Source organism: Mandrillus leucophaeus, unplaced genomic scaffold (genome assembly GCF_000951045.1).
Source record: "Mandrillus leucophaeus isolate KB7577 unplaced genomic scaffold, Mleu.le_1.0 Scaffold247, whole genome shotgun sequence".
Taxonomy (NCBI): Eukaryota; Metazoa; Chordata; class Mammalia; order Primates; family Cercopithecidae; genus Mandrillus; species Mandrillus leucophaeus.
Genome location: NW_012102554.1, coordinates 321,203 through 342,675, shown reverse-complemented (window position 1 = coordinate 342,675; position 21,473 = coordinate 321,203). Strand labels below are relative to the sequence as shown.

The 21,473-nt window shown below is 36.2% G+C and overlaps 1 protein-coding gene across 5 annotated transcripts in view; it reads right to left on the bottom strand.

The window, feature by feature from the left end:
• Positions 1–21,473, bottom strand: part of TCF12 (transcription factor 12) — a 377,169-nt gene that overhangs the window by 223,254 nt on the left and 132,442 nt on the right. For all 5 annotated transcript variants that reach the window (XM_011983162.1, XM_011983160.1, XM_011983161.1 and 2 more), the window contains one exon: positions 5,973–6,046. In XM_011983162.1, the coding sequence (XP_011838552.1) occupies positions 5,973–6,046 (74 nt within the window). The remainder of the gene's footprint in view (positions 1–5,972; positions 6,047–21,473) is intronic.

The following is a 21,473-nucleotide window of genomic DNA, read 5'->3' as shown; positions in this document are numbered from 1 at the left end:
CTAACAGGTATAAGCCCCAAACTTTAATGAGGTAGTTATTATTAGTACCCATCCCCTTTAAATCAATGAAAAAAGAAAAAAAGATAAAGGTAAAAACAAATAACTTGCCCAGAGTCACAGAGTGAGGAGGTAGAAGTGCCAGAAATAGAACCCAAAACAGCTTGATTTTAATGCTCAAGCTCTTAAATTCTATGCTATTCTACCCCACAATACACTATACTTGCTAGGTAAACTGTTCTATCATATTATGTCCCATGTCCTCTTTTATCAGCTGCAGACCCTCTTCTCTTTTCACCTTTCTCTTCTCTCTTGTCCCATTCCTTCAGGATATGGCAGAAAATGTATAGTTCTTTGAGTTGGGAAGTACTAAAGTAAAGGGGTTAAAAAGCACTAGCATAAGATTCAGAATATCTGAGTTCTGTCATGCCAGAGGCTGTCATTAACTAGTCACACAGCCTAGCCAAATCTCTACACACAGCACAACTCTACACTTGGTCAAATCTCAAACTTGTCGTTTCAGTTTCCTCATGTATGAAATAAAGAGACAGAATATATATAACCAATGCATCTTTCAGTTTTGAAAATTCTATGATACTGTAAAACACAGACGGAAGAAAGAGCAAAAAGATAAATGACTTTCATTCTGCAAGCCATAATACAGATAGAAGAGAAAAACATGGTGGATATTTAGCAATTTTTTTTTTTAAAAAGCACCCAAGCTCTACTCAACTTAATGTAGCTTCTTTTTTTAAAAAAATAACTACTATAAGATTATATATAGGCTGAAAAATGTTCATGATTAAAATGCCAACTCTTGATCACTGATGATTCCTATAAATCTAATTCCTATCAGCAGTTTCCCATCAATGAACTCAATTCTACCTTTTAAATTAAGGATTGACCAACTCTGTATCTTAGAAAAGAGCATCAATATACTTCTCTCTCTCCCACTCCTACCCCAGGATGCAAAACTCAATGGTACTTTAATACTCCAGAGCTTGGCATAGGTTGGCTAACACAGTTAAAAAGGCAGAGAAACCAAGATGACCTGGCCTCTTGACATTACCACAAACTCAAATAACTAGACATTCTAGAAACAGAATTTGTACATCAAGAAATATAACTATGAAAATGTACTTCAAATTATTATAAATAATAGTAATAGCAGTTTTCACTTATTATATCAATAAATGAAATACTTCACACCTATTATTACATTTCATCTTCACCAAAACCCTACAAAATACGTGTAAAATTATCATAATTTTAGAGACCAGAAAACTAAGACACATAGAAGTAACTTTCCCATGGTCACACAGTACGTTTCCAAATCACTTATTACCATTAATACCACCACCACCTACTTCAAGCTTCATCTTAAATCAACGTTGATTCTTTCCTTCCTCAACCTCCCAGCTTAATTAATCTAGTAATTCTAATGATTGTTCCCCGATTTGATTATATTCAGCAAACGTGTATAGAGCACCCATTACGTATAAGGTGTTATACTAGAAAGACTGGTAACTTTTATATCCAAGTTTGGCAGGAAGAGACTGTTGCTTTCCCAAGAAAGAAAAGAACAGCTGAAGAAGGAGGGAAATTGATTTTATTTATGTCCTTCATACATTTAAAAGAAATAAAAGTAGTTAAATTAAGCATGACTGAGTTGGCAAATAATTCTCACATATGACACTTAGAATACAGCATATTTGCAAATGTATCCATGTGTTTAAATTCATGTAATTGTTAAATACAGATCTAGTGAATTCTGAGATACATGGGTTTAAGGCCAACACTTATATAGCACTCATCACGTATCAGACATTGATCTATGCAATTTCCATATATTGCCTTATTTAATCCTCAACAACCTCATGAAACAGATATCATTATCCCCATTTCACAGATGAATAAACTGAAGTACACTAGATTTAAATAACTTGTCCAGAATCTCACAGGTAGTAAGTGGCAGAGTTATGATTTATACCCAAGCAGTATGATTTCACAGTCTGTGCTCTTAAGCGCAGCCTTCTGAAAAAAAAAAAAAAAAAAAAAAAAAATCTGAAACTAGAATAAGTCATTAACACTTTAGTGAACAAGAACAACCACAATATTCTCTGGTCTTTATGCCTAGTACACCAACATTTCTATGCAATAAAGAATAAAAAACAAGGGAGAGAGGGAACAAACTCATTAACTAAATCTCTTGCCCATGTCTAAACTACCTGAGATTTTAATCACTCCTTTCAGTCTCAGGTGCTTTACCTTTATCACCACATTCACAAATTTCTAAAACTGGAAGTGCTATTCACAACATGATTCTATCTATATGTTCACGTGTGTGTCTATGCTCTCTGTACAGGTGGGCAGCAGGTGAAGACTGCAGAAAGGACTCTAACAAAAGTTGAGAGGTCTGCAGCTTACAAACCACAAATGTTGTGTTCCTTCCCTCTGGGTGTCTCAAACATGCTGAGACATGCTTAGGAAATGTGAAATCCACATTGCCTAAGAATGCTGACCATGCCTACCATTTCTTCTATAACCACTCTTAGGCACAATATCTATTTTTATGTCAATCTAGCGAAATCTCTTCACTGAATGGACTGCTGTAGGTACTTCTTATAACCAGAAACTTAACCACCTCTACACTGCAAGGCTACTTTTCAGGTGGATTTGGTAAAAGCAGGGGCAGACACAGACTGCAGCTGTGCTAGAGTGACTTTTCCTAATTCTGAAAGAATGGGTATAAGCCTAACACGGAGATGAGAAGTTTGTGACCACTTAACTACGTGACTCAGGTGGAGCTCATTTACGCACCAAGGCTACTATAGTAGCACGGTATCTTACAATTAAAGTCAGGACTCTGTAAGGCAACTAGCGTACATAGCAAACATTTCCCTTGAAAAGCTATTAAATAAAGAATAAGTTCAATCAACATGACTTTGTGTAGCTACTCCCATATAGTAACATATAATTATATAATATTAATAGGGTTCATTTGCCAAATACGGTTTCATATTATTGTAAAGAAAGTATTGTTTCTCCCTTATAGTTTAGCATGGGAATGGGAGAGGGATAGAATGGCAGCTCAGACAGTTCAATTCATGTAAGTTTAAAGCATGTATATTGTATCTCCAACAAATTACTAATTTTGCAGTATCTAATACCCTTTTTTTGGCCTACTAAGCATTTTTAAATGTCATAAAAAGTATAATAAAAAATTTCCATTTAGTGATGTTACTGAAAATCAAATTATTTTTAAATAATGCAATTTGCTGACAGAAATGTAATATTTACATAATATGATAAAGTCTAAATAAATTTCATTTACGTGATTTCTACTGAAGTATCTGCAATTTCACTGTTTAAGTTGACAAATTTTTAACAAGTCAAAACTAGTCTTTAGCCAACATTAATATTTATTTTTGAATTTAAGAACCTCAATGTACTTAAATAAGAATTTAAGAAATTCAATACACTAAAATAGGAGAATGAAGTACTTTAGTTGAGATTCTTATTAACACAATTATACCCATTTATGCTTATGATTATGAAAAAAAATGGTCAAGATGGTGAATGGTGTTAAAAGATGAAACCCCAAAAGCTGATAATTTCCCTATAAAGTAGTACTGAGGGAGGCTTCAAAGACAACCATAAAGTTCTCCTTGGCAAGAAGAGTTAAAGGGAGTAACAGCTGGAAATTGGATCCAGATTTCTGTTTGAAAATGATACCAAAAATCTCTTAACTATCTCATCAAACCTTTTAGATTTAGACGATGAGTAGGATAGAAGGAGAAAAATTAGTGAAAGAGTGGATTTCAATGGCAACAAAAATAAAGAAGGGTAGTATTAAATCTTCACTCTATCTGATCTCTCAATAGACAGTTAGAAATACATATGCGGTTCTATGGTTCTATGAAAACTAGCTTACTACATAATCAATTTAACTTTTCACTGTACATAATACATACTAAAAATAAACTAAGTAAAATACAGCATTTCAGTTTAACCTATAAATAGCAAAAAGAAAAGAAAGATTTGCTTTGGATTTCATGTCTGAAGGTAAACTTAATTTGAAGATCATAAATTACATAAGTGTTTGGATACATTAGTATGTTTTTTTCTCCTAAAATCCTATGTAGCACTCAAGGGGGGCGGTGGGGGAGTGGGGAACAGTGAAGAAAGCCTGAAAGAGAGATAAATATAAGGCACCCAGCCACCATTTAATACATTCTAAGAAATAACATGTTATTACAAAGTAACTCAAGCCTCTGAAAAAAATAATCCAATATTAATTAGTAGTATTGTGGGTTTCCCACTACATAAAACTCCTACCTTCAAAATCTAAACTGGATCCTATCTCACATGTTCGTAGTAATACTCAAAGAATCAGAAATGTTTAAGAGTGGAAGGAAATTTGACATCAACCAGTTTAAGTAGCCTCAAGACAAAAACAATGCGTCCAAGATTAAATGGCTAAGACAAAAATAATGTGTCCAAGATTAAATGGCTGATTCACAATACAGTTGATAGTAAAATTCAAGTCCTGACATACTCAGCATACGGCTCTTTACACTACAATGTAGCTTTCTCAGCCTCTGATTCTCAAAAGTGAAACACAAAAACCCACCTTTAACAGCCTCTTTATGCATCTTTTTGAATTCCATATGACTATCCCAGTTCTTTCCAAAGGATTTAAGATAAGTTATACATAGGCTACAGCCAAATACAACAGTAAAACCCCGTATTTTAAAAGGTATTTTAACTCAGCATTTTTCAAAGCAAACTTGTGTAATCCATACTGAGACTATGCATTTCAATCACTTACTCAGTTTTCCTCCCATTAAGGCAATTTGCTTCTAGGGTTAACTACCCATAAATCTTAAGCTAGTCTCTTTCTTCTCTTGGTTAATTCTGAGAGAAATGAGAAATTCATTCACTTAAAGTATGGCCTTTTGGAAAAGTCTCTCTCTCTCTTTCTCTTTTCTTTTCTTTTTTTTTTTTTTTTGAGATGGAGTCTCACTCTGTGGCCCAGGCTTGAGTCCAGGGGCATGATCTTGGCTCACTGCAACTCCGCCTCCCAGGTTCAGTGATACTCCTGCCTCAGCCTCCCAAGTAGCTGGGACTACAGGTGCCCACCCCCACGCCTTGGCTAATTTTTGTACTTTTAGTACAGATGGGGTTTCACCATGTTGGCTAGGCTGGTCTCGAACTTCTGACTTCAAGTGATCCACCTGCCTCAACCTCCCAAAGTGCTGGGATTACAGGCATGAACCACTGTGCCCAGCCTGGAAAAGTCTCTCTTAACCCCGTCAGTTTACCAGAGAAAGTCTGGGAGCAGAGTGCTTAATTTTATTCCAATTCTTTGATCTAATTTTCCATTTCCTGGTCTCATTTTATAAAGTTTTGGGGTTTTTTTCTTTTTGTTTTTTGTTGGAAAGGGCTCTAACCTTGTGACCTTAGTGTGTAGAAAGATGGCTTGGTCCTATTTCCTCTTAATTGTTAACCAAGAAATGTCATCCGTAATGTCTGTTTTGATATGCTTCCAAAAGGCAGGGCTACCGAGTTCCTGATGCAAAGGGCTGATGACTGTTGAAGCAAGGATGAGGGAGAGAGGCTGGAAGTTGGTACGTTGAAAGCCACTGCCATCTCGCAAAGCAAATAAACCAAACATATAGAAAAATGGCTAAATACATATGGAGAGCACTTAGGCATTCCAAGCTCTTTAGTACAGAGTACTGTAGACAGTTCAGGTGTACAAATAACACCAAGAATATTTAACTGTAGAAATAAAATAAATCTCCAAAGTTTGACAGCTTATAAAAAGAACTAAATGTACCAAAAAGGTACTGGGTATTCAATATTTCCATGAAAAGAAATTAATTTTCATTTCTCATAAGAAACAGAGAATATATGAAAGAAATTAGTCTGCCAAATTACAGTTTTAATCAAGGGTTGATCAGCAAACTTACTCTAGATGAATCATAGGAAGGACTTGGTTGACCACTTGTTCCCCAAGATGTTGTACCTCCTCTTTCATCCATACCTAAAAAGAGAAGAGAATAAAAGATATATCTGAAAACATACTTTTGTGGATTTTTTTTGGTATGGGACAGCACAGTACAATTCAGCAAGTGGTATTTGCGTTTTCATGGAACAGCTAAGTACCAATCCTTGCCTCAGAAACCTGTAAAATATAAGTTACTTCAAAGTATCTTCATCATTGTTCCATCAATCCTCAAGCAATACCCTATGTAAATTATAGAAATTCAGAATTAAAATATTTCTTTGCAGACTTTAGGATGGGTCATAGTCTCTCCATCCCGCCCCATGCCCTGCACTGCTACTTCTAGAAGTAGATGAACTCCCAAACTTTGTCTGGTTTAGTATTGCCTACATGAAAACATGAATAATTCATTCTTCATAGTTAAGCCCTAGAAAATGAAGCAAGACAATCATTTGATTTAATAAAGTTGGTTTCTTTCTGATCACTGATCAGATATTCTTAACTGATGACATCAAACTGAATCTAACTATATCAACCATATCAAATCAACATTAGTTATATAAAATCAAAATGACACTTCTGTGGTAACAGTTCCATCTCTTCTAAAATAACACACAATTTGATTTCAAATAAACAGTTCCACTCTTATGAAGGTGGCAAAAGAAAATTCACAGTGAGAAATAATGAGTTGCCATAACCAACAAAACAATTCATTGTGCACCCTTAATGCATCTTCGGATACTTGGGTTCCATTATTTTCACCTCCCAATCAGTCCCCAGAAAAAGCTGGAAGACTTGGATATCTCTCAATTCAGTCATTTCTACCTCTTCTGTTTTGAAGACTCCAGTCTTTTTCACCTTCGACTGCTAGCAGAGTACACTTCTCTAACCCCTTCTGAGTTTCATTCTATGATGAAATTCATCAACACAGAAATAGTTGACTTCTTTCTTTCATTCTTTCATGAGAACAGCCTGGATATTACAACGATAACATTCTGCTAAGTTTAGAAATTATCTTTCTTTCAAGATATTCCTGGAAGTCCCTCTGTAATTTCCCTGTAATTTACGTGAGAATGTGGTATGTAATAAATTAAATGCCACACATTCTCCACTAATTTGCAATGATTACCATGGCTCTTTTATAGTGACAGAATTACCAAATTGAAAGGATGGGTAACAAAAAGCAGGGAAGGGAGATGGGTCAGCTTCCAAAGTAGAATGTACTAATTACTAACTTAGTTATTAGGACCGTATTATTTTTATGAATCTGTACTTCTTGTATCAAATGATTAATGCATATTTTAATAATTTTTTTAAAAGAGTTAATACAAAAGATGAGTATCTAGTATAGACAACATTGCAGGCACAATTTCAAGTGAACCAGAGGCTTTGAAAACACAGAGATTATGTGAACAGTGTTTTGTTCATTCCTGTGGAGCTCGTATTAAAGTTCCAAATTTGAGAGATATTCTACGAGTTTGGGGGATGTGGTGTAAAAAACACTGTTACTGGCTGGGAGCAGTGGCTTCCGCCTGTAATCCCAACACTTTGGGAAGCTGAGGTGGGCGGATCACGAGGTCAGGAGATCGAGACCATCCTGGCTACCACGGTGAAACTTCGTCCCTACTAAAAATACAAAAAATTAGCCAGGCGTGGTGGCGGGCGACTATAGTCCCAGCTACTTGAGAGGATGAGGCAGGAGAATCGCTTGAACCTGGGAGGCGGAGGTTGCAGTGAGCCGAGATCGCACCACTGAACTCCAGCCTGGGCAACAGAGCAAGATTCCATCTCAAAAAACAAAAACAAAAACAAAAACAAAAACAACAACAAAAAAAACACTGTTACCATCTCTCCAGTATCATTAGATACCACTGAGCTATCTTCCAAGCATTTTCTTTGCAACCAACACTGTAGAATAGCAGCAAGTATTCCTCTAAGAGTCAATCCAAGAAAAAGGCGACTATAAGCCTACAAAATCCACTAATAAATGGAACTGCAAAAAATTTTATGAAAAGTTGTATTTTAAAAAATCACTTTTATTGGACATATAATGGAAAGTGATTTTGATGAATGTTGTCCTAATGAAAATAATCAAACCATAACTTAGTCTTTTTATGACTTTATATTTTCTTATATCAAATGATTAATAAATATGAGGCTTATGTGTATTTTAATTTTTATCTCATTTAGAGGCAGGGTTCTTGTTCTGTCATCCAGGCTGCATTGCAGTGGCATAATGATAGCTCACTGCAACCACAAAATCCTGGGCTCAAGTGATCCTCCCGCCTCAGGTTCCCTAGTGCTAGGACTATAGGAACATGCCACAATGCTCAGCTAATTATTATTATTATTTTTTATTTTGTAGAGACAGAGTCTTACACTATGTTGCCTAGGTTGGTCTTGAACTCCTGGCCTCCAGCAATCCTCCTGCCTTGGCCTCCTAAAGTGCTGGGATCACAGGTGTGAACCACCATGCCCAGTTTTGCATGTATTTTAAATACATTTGTAAAAATATAGAGAGGGAGGAAAAATGGGTGCCAGTTACAGAGAACATCTCAAGCAAAATTTAAGACACACACAAAATTATGTGAAACTATATATTCAATTTTCATCAAGTGACTTCTATAAAACAAAGAAAAAGCAAAGATTAATGAAATAAAATGGTAATTAATTAGGTGATGGAATCACCAGCTAAAGAGTAGTATATACCACTGATATTGGACATGACAAGGGGCTCAAAGAATGCTATAGAATAACAAGAATCTGGCTAGGTTTTAAACTCAAGCTCTGTAGTTTTATTGTTAACATATCCAGACTCTTAGTAAAAGGTCGTGGCTGGCACTGACAAAGGCAAGAGTCATCTTTTAGTATCAATGACTCCTTTCTGCTAAAGACAATGGCTGTACAAACACAGAAATATGACAGGAATAATAAACTTTCCAAAGCTTCAGCCATAAGACCAAGGTAAGCAGAAAAAGGAAATTACACACAGAAGATAAACAACACAGATATTACACAAATTGACCAAAATCTGAAAAAAATACTTATTGACAAGAAAATACACCACAGTTGCAATACAGTGATGAGGGGTAACATTTTTCCTTTTAAGGTATTTCTGAATTATCATTCCCATATTATTTCCATCATTCCCATTTCTAGTATATGCATGCCAATTCAACATTTCAGAGAAGTTAGTTCCTTGACTCATATACTAAAATGGTAGATGTAAGAGAAAGTTCAGCAATAATTAATGATAGAAACACTTTTGAGTCTTATTTGACTTTCTAATAAATTTTTTCCATTTCTATTCAACATGATTAAAAGGGGTGATCAATAATAGAAAGACTTCAATTATCCTTTTCCTTGTTAATCTTTTATGTAAATAATCTCTTAGTACCTGCTTTTCTGAATGGAACCAATTAAGCAAAATGCAATATATTCTGATTCTATGTGCTCCATTTTTAAAAGCATGCTGTTTTAACTTGGTATTTTCCAGTAAGGAACATTAAATTCTAGACCTCATATCTAAAAACAATAGTTTGTGAACAAAAGCAATCTGCCACCTTCTTTTGTGAAAACATTTAACAATAAAAGTAACTAAGAGCAATCATAAATTACTATATATACAGGCAGTTCCCTAAAAGGCTGAGACCTTAAAGAAGGAATAAAAAGGTGAAATGCAAGTTTTTAAGGTTTCAGAGAATAAGACTCTTAGAGGAACAGGTAAACTTCTTGGCCAAGTCCAACATTTGCCATTACTCCCCTTTCTAGGAAGAACACAGATTTAGACTACCTTCTTATGCTCTACTCCCATCTTAGTATTTGACCAAGAGTATTTTCTTTCTAGTGTCAATAAAAAACTATCCCACAGCTTCTCTCCTATTTCTTCCCTTTCATCAAGCCACCAGAGTCCTACAGGCATCTCTAGGTTTTGATTTACTACCAAAAACTGGAAACTGGATTTTTTTTTTTGGTGGGAGGAGATGCTTTTCTATGCCCGAAGCACCTATTGTGTTTCCCTCCATCCTCTCCCCCACCCCCCACCATATATAGGCCCTGTGAACAAATTATTATTAACACTGTGGAGTTTTAGTAAGTAAAGCAGCCTGAAAGTAAAAGGGAGGAATCAGGAGCAAAGCTGCTGACATGAACACCAGTTCCTTCTCTTCCCACTTGCCACTACCAGACCTATCACTAAAGACTCCGATACCCTGAACTAAGACTAGGGTAAAGTGAGAAATAAGACAGGAAATGGGAAAATATTTTAAGTTAGTAGTGGTGAGTCTGATGAGCCAAGAAAGAATGAAAGGATGAAACAGGGAGACAGCATACAAGAATGAGAGAAATGGTCAGGATATCCCTGCAGCAAAAGCAGTAAGAAAAGCAATTCAATCTGGCCATACTGGTAGGGTATCATAAATGAGAGCCTTCCCTGTGGGAAAGAGACACACATATAGTTGGGAGCAAGGGCACAGGGAAAATCACATACACATTTCTCTCTTTTTCTCCCCCCACCCTCTGATGCACATGTGCACTGTGCCTTTAGTAGCACTGAAATCAAATTTTTATTCAAGAAAGTAAAATGTACTCTAAAAATATCAAATCTCAGCACTGTCATAAATAAGGGAAACATAATATACTTTGCAGGATTGCCATCTGCTGTAGGGGGATCCAGCAAATGATTTGATGAAAGAATTCTGACTGGAGATAGCTGTATCACATAACCAAAGCTATGAATGTGTCTATCTTTAATAGTGTCTTTATTCAATTCTATTTGTAGAGTGAGGATATTCCTTTAGATAAGACTCAAAGGCTGCAATCAATTGTAAATTAATATATACCTAAAAAACCAACACCAAGATTTTTTATTGTATTTTTCACATTTTAGATGCTCATGAAATAAATCTACAAATGCATTTTCCCAGAAATACATTGTGAAATAGGATCAATTAGAATATAATGACAAGTGCTTTGTTATTTTGCTACACATTAATAAAAAAGGAAAAGTTAGGAAAATATTAAAATTGCAAGGGAATTTAATAGAAGTTAAAACATGCTACCTCATCTAAAGTATAAAACATTATAGAGATTTTTTTTACTTGTAAAAAATTTAGGTTCTGTGCAGTGAATTGTCAAATAAAACAGTCTAAAAACCAAAAAACACATATGTAAGAAAGTAAGTCCGGTAGAAAGATTAGAAGGAATCGCCCTTTCTGGTCATCCTTAATAATCCATCAGAATTTTTGTTTGGCATTGTTGAGACCAAAGATTTACAAGTACAGATGTTCCATTAAAGTCTTTAATGCCACAGTACAGTACAATAAGGTAATGAACACATGGCTAATTTCATTAAAAAAAATGGCTAATTTTGAAAATGACTTTCAAACACAGATTTTGCTATATTATTGTTACTAGCCATATCACCCTGATACAAATGCGCTGTAAAGATACAAAAGGAAAATCCAGTGACCGATTTAATCAAAGAAGTAAGAGTACAGGGCCAAAAGGAAATGCCAAGTCTGTCTCTTTAAGAAAAACAGAAACTGCCTGATGGCCAGGAATTGAAAGTAATACGTTCCCAGGGGTCGACTTGGGAATTGTTTAATGGGAACTATAGAGTGATCTGGTGGTCACTGTATCTTAAAAGATTTGTTCTGTCTGAACAGACATTCCAAACCTGACAAAGCCTCTTGAGCTACCTTTAAAACTCCCCTAAACTAGCTGTCAAGTTTCTAGAAAGAAGGAAGGGTCCTCCCTACATACCAGAGAAGCAAGTATTCTCCCAATCTAAATACCAAAGCCCTGTACCTGAAGACCAATACCAGTGTTTTCTTCCACAGAAGCACTACCAACAATTTTAAAAAACGAAAAATAAAAAACAAAACCTTGATGCGATTTTTAACACAATCAAATCATCTCTGACCTGCATTACTATAATAGTTTCCTAAACGTTTTTTCTTCTTCTTGCCTCTCCTACTAAAGCAACCTTTTAAAAACAAACCAAATCATGTCCATCTTGTGCTCAAAACCTACCAATGGCTTCCCAACTCATTCAGAATTATTAATAAACGCAATGGTCTACAATGTTTTACAGGTTCTGCCTCCTACCTCTCTGAACTCATCTCCTACTATTCTTTCTCTTACAATAGTTACTATAAATCCTAGGGCTGGTGGAAAGAAAATATCTAGCTAGCTTGCTATCAACTACAGAAAGGCTCTGGGGAGTGAACAAAAACAGGCTGATTTTGGATGAAAATATAAACTTGGAAGAAGAGACCAGAATGGGTGAGTTTCTCTTTTTATCAGCGTTCAGGGACCAGCACAGGTGAGTTTTCCATTCTGAAACCTTTGTCCTGCAGGCAAGCAGCCATAACCTATAATAACTAAAATTCCAACAGAAACCCCACTGTCTTTTTGGCCTGAAGGAAAAGAGGACAGAGACAGGACGACCACAGTCACTAGAAAGTGAGGACAGAATCCGAAAAGGGAGAAAGCCAGAAAAGAGAGGTCCCAAATTTTTTATTTATCTCTGCCCAAATATTTGGCTGAGTACTGGAACACCATTCACAGGGCAGGCATAAGGCAGTTTGTAGCTGAGACTAAAAGAACCGAATTGAGATTTGAGCATCTACCAACTTCAGGCAAGAGATAATTTTTGCTATGAGTCTAACCAAAAGCAAATGGCTCACTAAAACAAATACATCAAAACTCTTTGGAAGAACATGAAATAAGCCAATTTTTCCACAAATAACATACATAATATCCAAAATTCTTTGACAGTAATATGTAACCCAATCTCAAGGGAAAAGATAATCAACAGAGGCTAACAGCAAGCTGACCCAAAGTAAAATTTTCAGACAAGGACATTAAGGCAGATGCTGTAACTATGCTCAATGAAGTAAAACATACATGCTTTTAATGAAAAAAAAAAAAAGTGAAAATATCACAAAGAAAAAACATTTAAAAAAACTAAAATTAAGCCAGGTGTGGTGTCTCATTCCTGTAATCCCAGCACTTTGGGAGGCCAAGGCAGGTGGACTGCTTGAGTCCAGAAGTTTGAGACCAGCCTGAGCAACATGGCGAAACTCTCTACAAAAAATTAAAATTAGCCAGGCACGGCAGTGTGCTCCAGTATTCCCAGCTACGCGGGAGGCTGACACTGGAGGATTGATTGGAGCCCGGGAGGCAGTGGGTGCAGTGAACTGAGATTGCATCACTGCACTCCAGCTTTGGTGACAGAACGAGATTCTCTCTCATAAATAAATAAATTAACTAAAAATAACTAAAATTGGCTGGGTGCAGTGCTTAAGCCTGTAATCCCAGCACTATGCGAGGCTGAGGCAGGTGGATCACCCAAGGTCAGGAGTTCGAGACCAGACTGACCAACATGCTGATACCCCATCTCTACTAAAACTACAAAAAAGTAGCTGGGAATGGCGGCGGGCGCCTGTAATCCCAGCTACTCGGGAGGCTGAGGCAGGAAAATCGCTTGAACCTGGGAGGCAGAGGTTACAGTGAGCTGAGATCGCACCACTGCACTCTAGCCTGGGCAACAAGAGAGAAACTCTGTCTCAAAACACACACACACACACACACACACACACACACACACACACACCCCTAAAATTAAATATCTGAAATTTAGAAAGAAATTTCCTGGATGGTTTTAAGAGTGAACAGAGACAACAGAGTAATAGTAAGTGAACCTGATGACAGATCATCAGAAATTATCCAATTAATAAAAAGAGAAAAAGGATTAAAAGAAAATGAACAGCGCCTCACAGACCTAAGGAAAGATATTTAAAAGACTAACATAAGTATAATGAGAGAATAAAGAAAATATGATAGAAAAAAGTGATTGAAGAAATAAGGCCAAAAAATTCACAAATGCAGTGAGAGACACAAATTTACTGATTAAAGACTGTATACAGTGAACCCCACAGAGTATAAATAAGAAAACCATACACAGACACAACATAGCCAAGCTGCTGACAACCCAAAAATAAACAGAAAAGTTTGAAAATGGCCATAAAGTGACATACTAACTTGAAAGTAACAACATTTCAAATAACTAAGAACTTGTCTTCAGAAACTATGAATGCTGGCAGATGTGAAAAAAATATCTTTAAAGTGCTTGGGGCTGTGGGATGTGGGAGAATGATTATTAACCAGAATTCTACACTCAGCAAAAATATCCTTCAAGAATGGAGTTGAAATAAAGACCTGTTCAAATAACAGAAAATTAAGAACTCATTACCAGCATAACTCTGGTATAGGAAATATTAAAAGAAGTTCTTCAGGCTGAAGGATAATTTTTTTTTTTTTTTTTTTTTGAGACAGAGTTTTGCTCGTTGCCCAGGCCAGAGTGCAATGCCGTGATCTAAGCCTACTGCAACCTCCGCCTCCCAGGTTCAAGCGATTCTCCTGCCTCAGTCTCCCAAGTAGCTGGGATTATAGGTGCGCACCACTGCGCCCAGCTCATTTTTGTGTTTTCAGTAAAGATAGGGTTTCACCATGTTCACCAGGCTGGTCTTGAACTCCTGACCTCGGCCTGATTCGCCTGCTTCGACCTCCCAAAGTGCTGGGATTACAGGCGTGATCCACCGCACCTGGCCCAGGTTGAAGGATAACGTTATCAGAGGAAAACCTGCATCCTAGGGAATAGTATCATATATAATAAATAAAAAGACTAATTTTTCCTTTAATGTTTTAGAACACATAGAGCTTAGGAGAGAAAAAATGATTTTCTCTCCTAAGAGTTACAATGAATTTAGATGTAATACATATGATAACTATACCACAAAGGAAGGCAGTAAACAGATGTATAAAGTCAAAAGAGTTCTGCCTTTTACGTGAAGTGGCACAATATTAACTCTACATAGCCTTTGAGAAGTTAATGATGTATGTTAACATCCCTAGAGAAGCTACGGGGGGGAGAGGGGGGGGAAGCAGAGGCATTGCAAAAAAGCCAGCTAATAAAAGGAGTTCTAAGAAAATCCCACCCCAAAAGAATGGAGATACAGTAAAACAAAATACAGTTTGAATACACAGAAAACAAACAAATTAGTAGACCTAAATCCAACCATACAATAAAACGTTCCACTTCTGTCTGGGAAAGAAGACAGGGAAGTGATGAAATAGATACTCCTTTTCTCAGTGGGAACACACCTCATTGCTCTGTGAGCTCATAAGGTTCATGTTGCTGCCCTTCTTGAACAAGACAATTAAAATTGGGTTTGGTGGTTAGAAAAGGAAGATGAAAACACTACAAATGCACTTACCCATTAAACAAAAAATATACAACACAAACCAACGTGAAAGTGCAAAGGCTTTTTGTTTTTTGTTTTTATGGTACTCATTAGGATCATAAGTCAGTACCAATAAAGCAGTTTCTGCATAAGTATCAAGCACATTTTGGTGGATTTTTGCTGATTACCTAACACAATTTGCTATGTAAAAACAGCTGTGTGAGCAATTACTATTATTAACTTAATTCCACAAACAATTCTATTCATTTCCTGTAATGAGGCCCATGCACTCCCTGGTTCAAGTCTTAGACCATTAATTCCTATAATGACAACACACTCTGCCTCTCTCAGAGGAACTCTAAAAATTTTCCTTTCATATTTTCCCTATATTTAAAAATTTCCCTCATAGTACCACCAAACTACCACCCAAATCTTTCCATACTCAGAAAGAAAAATTTATATTCATCACCTTCACTCCTTACCATTTACTCACTCATTAATTAATCTCTTGCTATCTATCATCTTCTGGATCATACCAGCAAAACCAAATGCCAGGCACACAGCAGACTCTCAGCAAACATTTGTTTACAGGACAAAACTGAACTCTTTCAGGTCATCAAAGCCATCCTAGTCATAAAATATAACTCTTACACTTATTCTTCATTTCTTTGATCTCTATAGCACAGGTCAGCAAACTTTTGCAATAAAGGGCCAGATGATAAATACTTTACGCAACTGGGGGCCAATCCCTTCCATACCAACTACTCAACTCCACAACTCTAGCAAAAAAGCAGCCACAGGCGTTATGCAAACAAATGGGAGTTGCTGTGTTCAAATAAACTTTATTTACAAAAAAAAAAAAAAAAAGGCGATGGGCTACAGGTTATATTTACCTCTGTTCTGCGGTGCCTGATCCTGTTAACCACCTCACCTTCACCACATTGGTCTTGTGAATGTCTTGGATGTGACAAAATAAAAACAGCCAAAAAAGCAAAAACAGACAAGTGGGACTACATTAAACTAAAAAGCTTCTGCATAACAAAGGAAACAACAGAGTGAAAAGGCAATCTACAGAATGGGAGAAAATATTTGCAAACCATAACTCTGATAAGGGGTTAACGTCCAACATATATAAGAAACCCCTACAATTCAACAGCAGAAAAATCCAAATAAGCCAATTTAAAAATAGACAACACATGTGAATAGACATTTCTCCAAACAAGGCATACAAATGGCTAACAGGTATATCAAAAGCTGCTTGGCATCATAAATATCAAGAAAATATAAATCAAAATCACGGTAAGATATAATCTCACACCTGTTAGAATGGCAATTATTAAAAACACACATACACAAGAAAACAAGTGCTGATGAGGATACAGAGAAACTACAGCCCTTGTACGTTGTTGGTGAGAATATAAAATGGTATAGCTGCTATTAAAAAAATGGTATGAGGTTCCTTTAAAAATTAAAAAACAGAACTATCATAATGACCCAGCAATCCCACTACTAGTTATCCAAAACAATTACAATCAGCATCTAAAAGAGATATCTGTATTCCCTTGTCAACTGCAGCATTATTCACAATAGCCAAAATGTGGAAACAACCTAAATGTCCATTAATGGATGAAGTTATACTGTTTACATGAGCACTATTTAACATGTCTCAAATTAACAGCAAAGGCCACATTCAGGTCTTACTCTGTATCACCTTCAATGCTGAATACACAGAAAAGCTCACTAAAGAAGTTTTATATAAACAACATGACACTGCTACTTAATATAAGGACAAGTTTTCTAGTAGCAGCCATAGTTTTTTTGTTTTTTGTTTTTCGTTTTTTTTGAGATGGAGTCTCACTCTGTCACCCAGGCTGGAGTGCAATGGCATGATCTCGGCTCACTGCAACCTCTGCCTCCCAGGTTCAAGTGAATCTCTTGCCTCAGCCTCCCAAGTAGCTGGGATTACAGGCACCCACCACTAGGCCCAGGTAATTTATATATTTTTAGTAGAGAAGGGGTTTCATCATGTTCGTCACGCTGTCTTGAACTCCTGACTTCAGGTGATTCACCTGCCTCAGTCTCCCAAAGTGCTGGGACTGCCACACACCTGGTCTAGCTATAGCTTCTTATCCACTTACGTTCACTCTCCCAGTCTCCCTGGTGAAGGGCATGACATTGCAAGGCAGCTTTCATGAAAGATACAAGTGATGACCAAGGCACAGAACAAAGGTAATCACACCAAGAATGCACTCAGCTGAAAGCCCTGATACAGCACACTGTTCTCATGAAATGGACTAAAAAATTCATACAAATTTGTTATATGTATGAGTGTACATATGTAAGCAAAAATTATTGCCATGTAGATTTCTAAATTCTGAACTCTCATAATGTCTAAACCTTCCTGATTTCAAAATATTATTACAAAGCTCTAGTAATTAAAACAGTATGGTCCAGACATAAAGTCATGTCATTAAAAACAGAATCACAGACCAATGGAACGTAATAGAGAACTCAGAAATCCATGCATGTATGGTCAACTGCACTTTGACAAGGATGCCAGGAATACATAATAGGGAAAGGATAGTCTCTAAAAATGGCAATGGGAAAACTGGACGTCCACATGCAAAAGAATGAAATTGGATGCTGATCTCACATCATATGAAAAATTCAACTGAAAATGGATTAAAGACTTGAACATAAGACCTGAAACTATAAAGCAAAGAAAAAAACCAGACTCTCTGGGTAAGATCCAAATCTATATGGTTAAATGAAGGCACTCCCCAGTCAATACAGCATGTGGTGGCTAGACAAGCAGAAAGCCAGTGTCTTCTTTGCTTAAGAAGTCAGAAAACAGGCTGGGCGTGGTGGCTCATGCCTGTAATCCCAACACTTTGGGAAGCAGAGGCATGAGGATCACTTCAAGTCTAGGAGTTCGAGACCAGCCTGGGCAACATAGAAAGACCTCGTCTCTACTTAAAAAAAAAAAAAAAAAAAAAAAAAAGAAGAGGAGGAGGAAGAAAAGGCAGAATCCAGAAAACAGAATTTGAGAATGCCAATGTGACTGGAAATTATGGAAGGAAACACAAGGGAGCAGAAAGCCACAGCTAAGAAAGGTCCAAAAATTTACATTTAATTTCCCCTTCAATCTTTATGACCTCTCAACATAAACGTGAGGAAGAATACAAGAATCCCAACTAAAAGCAACAGCTGGAACACTAAAATAACTGATCACAGATTTCAGATGCTGGCTACCACAGCAGAGACTAATTAGAAAGGCTTGGTAAATAATCTGGGCTTTCTACAGACCTGCCTTAACAAAGCAAAACACCATGCCTCAAGATAATTAACCAATAACGTAACTACTTACCAGAGCAAAAACAAAACTGCAAAAATTAACAAAAGCCAAAACTTCTACAATGTATCATTTATATTTTCCAATATGAAATTAAAAATTACTAGATGTGTGGTGAAATAAAAATGTGACCATTAGTCAACATATCCTAAGATGACAAAGATGTTGGAATAATAAAGGGATTTTAAAGCAGTTATTATAAATATTCGAACACGTTAAGAAAAAGATAGTCAAAATGAATGAACAAATGGAGGCTCTTAAGAGAGAAAATCTTTTAAAAAAATAAAATTCTAGCATTGACAAGTATAATATCTGAAATGAAAATTTCGTTGGATAAGCTTAACAATGAACTGGAGCAGCAGAAGAAATGGTAAGTAAAACTGAACACACATCAATATAAAATTATTCAATATTAAAGCACAAAAAATACTGAAAAAATTAATAGTTTCAGCTACCTGTCAGATAACATTAAATGGTCTAAATGCATGTAATGAGAGTATCAAAAGTATGTAAGACAAAAAAACTGGCAAAAATTTCCCCAAATCAGTGAAAACAACTTGTAGATCCAAGGAACTCAGCAGTCTCTAAGTCGGAGAGAACTACAAAGCAAACCTGACCAATGCACCAATAGTCAAAATGCTAAAGTGCAACTGCAAAGAAAGAAATCTTCAATTCACCAGAGAGAAGATAAATTACATAAGGGGAAAATGATACGAAGACTTATCAGAAACAATAAAGGAATGACACCCTTTAAGCATGAAGAGGGAAAAGGAATGTCACCTCAGAAATCACTGACTAGAAACCCAAACTACAAGACATGCTAAGTAGAGTTTTTAGGCTGAAGGAAAATAATACCAGATAAAATTCACAACTACAAGAAAAAAGAAAGCATACAGATGGCAAATATGTGAGTACGATAAAGATGATTTCTCCTCTATTTTCTTTAAAATGCACGTGATTGTTCAAAGCAGAAACTATAAAGTTGTTTTGAAAACCTTGTAACATTTTTATGACAAAGAATAAGAAGAGGTATACAGAATAATACTTTTCAAGATCCTTAATTTTACATTGATATAGTAAACTAAAAGCTCTGAGTAAACTGTGATTATACTGTAATTCCTAGAGGAACCCCTAAAAATAACCGAAGGAGGTCCAGCTAAAAAGCCACATTGAGGAATTAAAACTGAATTTAAAATATTTGATTAATAAGTCAAAAAGGGCAAAACAAAGACACAAAATAATTAATGGCACAAAAGAAAACAAATAGTAATGTTACAAAACTAAATATATCAATTAGCACAAAGAATTAGAGAGAATGCAGAGCAACTAGAACTGTCATGGTAAAATCAGTCTGGAAAACTGGCAATTTTTCAGAGTATTAAAATAATTCTAAACTCTGACCTAGAAATTCCAGTTCATGGTAAATGAAAAAATATATATATCCACAAACAGAATTACACAAAAGTGTTTATAGCAGACTTATTTGTAATAGCCAAAAACTTGAAAGAGCCGTAATGTCTATTATTGATACAATGAAATACTGCCATTCAGCAACAGAAAGAACAAACTGCTAACACACACAACAAGGTGGATAAATCTTGTGAGCAAAAGCAGCCAGACACAGAAGAGGACACAATATCTCATTCCATTAATGTGCAATTCCAGAAGTAACGAAACTAATCTATGGTGACAGAAATCAAAACAATGGTTGTTTGAAGTGGGTAAGGGTTGACTGGAAGGAGACATGAGAGATCTTTCTGGAGTGCTGCTGGGTAGGTTCCTGGGAAGCAGATGGAAGTATCTGCAAAATAGATTCACTGAAAAACGCTCTGATGTTCAACCTATGAGTTGAAGGTAGGGCAAAGGGGTGGAGGGAGAAGCTGAATTGAACTACACAGCAACAAATGCCTCAGCTGATCACACGGGAAATTCTGGAGCTGGGATGACATTTGAGAACTGTCCCAAATTGCTGCAAGTGGGCCAAGACCTCTATACCTCTCCCTCTATCCCACAGGCCCCAGAAAGTGGACACAGGCGGCCTCCAGAAAGTGGATGTGACCATGGTCAAGATGGCTCTCTTTAGCAGAGGGTAACTCTTGAAGAGCAACTGTGGTTGAGTCATTCACCAACACTTCCAGCAGCTGGAGGAGTAAGTAATACTATATTTTTATTGTACCTTTTCTATGTTTAGATACACAAATAATCATCATTGTGTTACAACTGCCCACTGTATTCAGTACAGTCATATGGTACAAGTTTGTAGTCTAAGAACAAAAGGCTATACTATACAACCTAGGCGTGTAGTAAGCTATACCATCTAAGTTTATGTAGGCACTGTACCCTTTATGACGTTAGCAATAGAATGAAATCACCTAACAAGGCATTTCTCAAAACATATTGCTATTAAGTGACACACAACAATGGGGATATGTTTTGAGATATTATATATTTACACTTGATATTCAAGAGGGAAAAAGGTTTTTTCAGTTGAGGCTAATATTTTCTTTATAAAATTTCCAGAAATATTTATTTTCTCTCACAATCCAAATAGAGAAAGGTGAAAAATCAAGAATTCTTTTCTGACATTTTTGTAATATTGCAAGATAGTTACTGTTCAAGGCAGAGATCTCCATAAGTCAACCAAGTTTTGCTCATCTAACCCCATTACAATTTCTTATATTAAGAATCCTTATTAAACTACTCAAATTATTATTGTTGAGTAGTTTTAGGTATACAAAATCACTTATCTTGTTCAGTCTTTCTGAAAGTAAGATGGTAATCAAGATAGCAACAGAAGACAGTAACTTAACAGAACTATTTATAGAACACACTTCCCTTTGGTAACCTTAAAATACAAGTGAAGGGC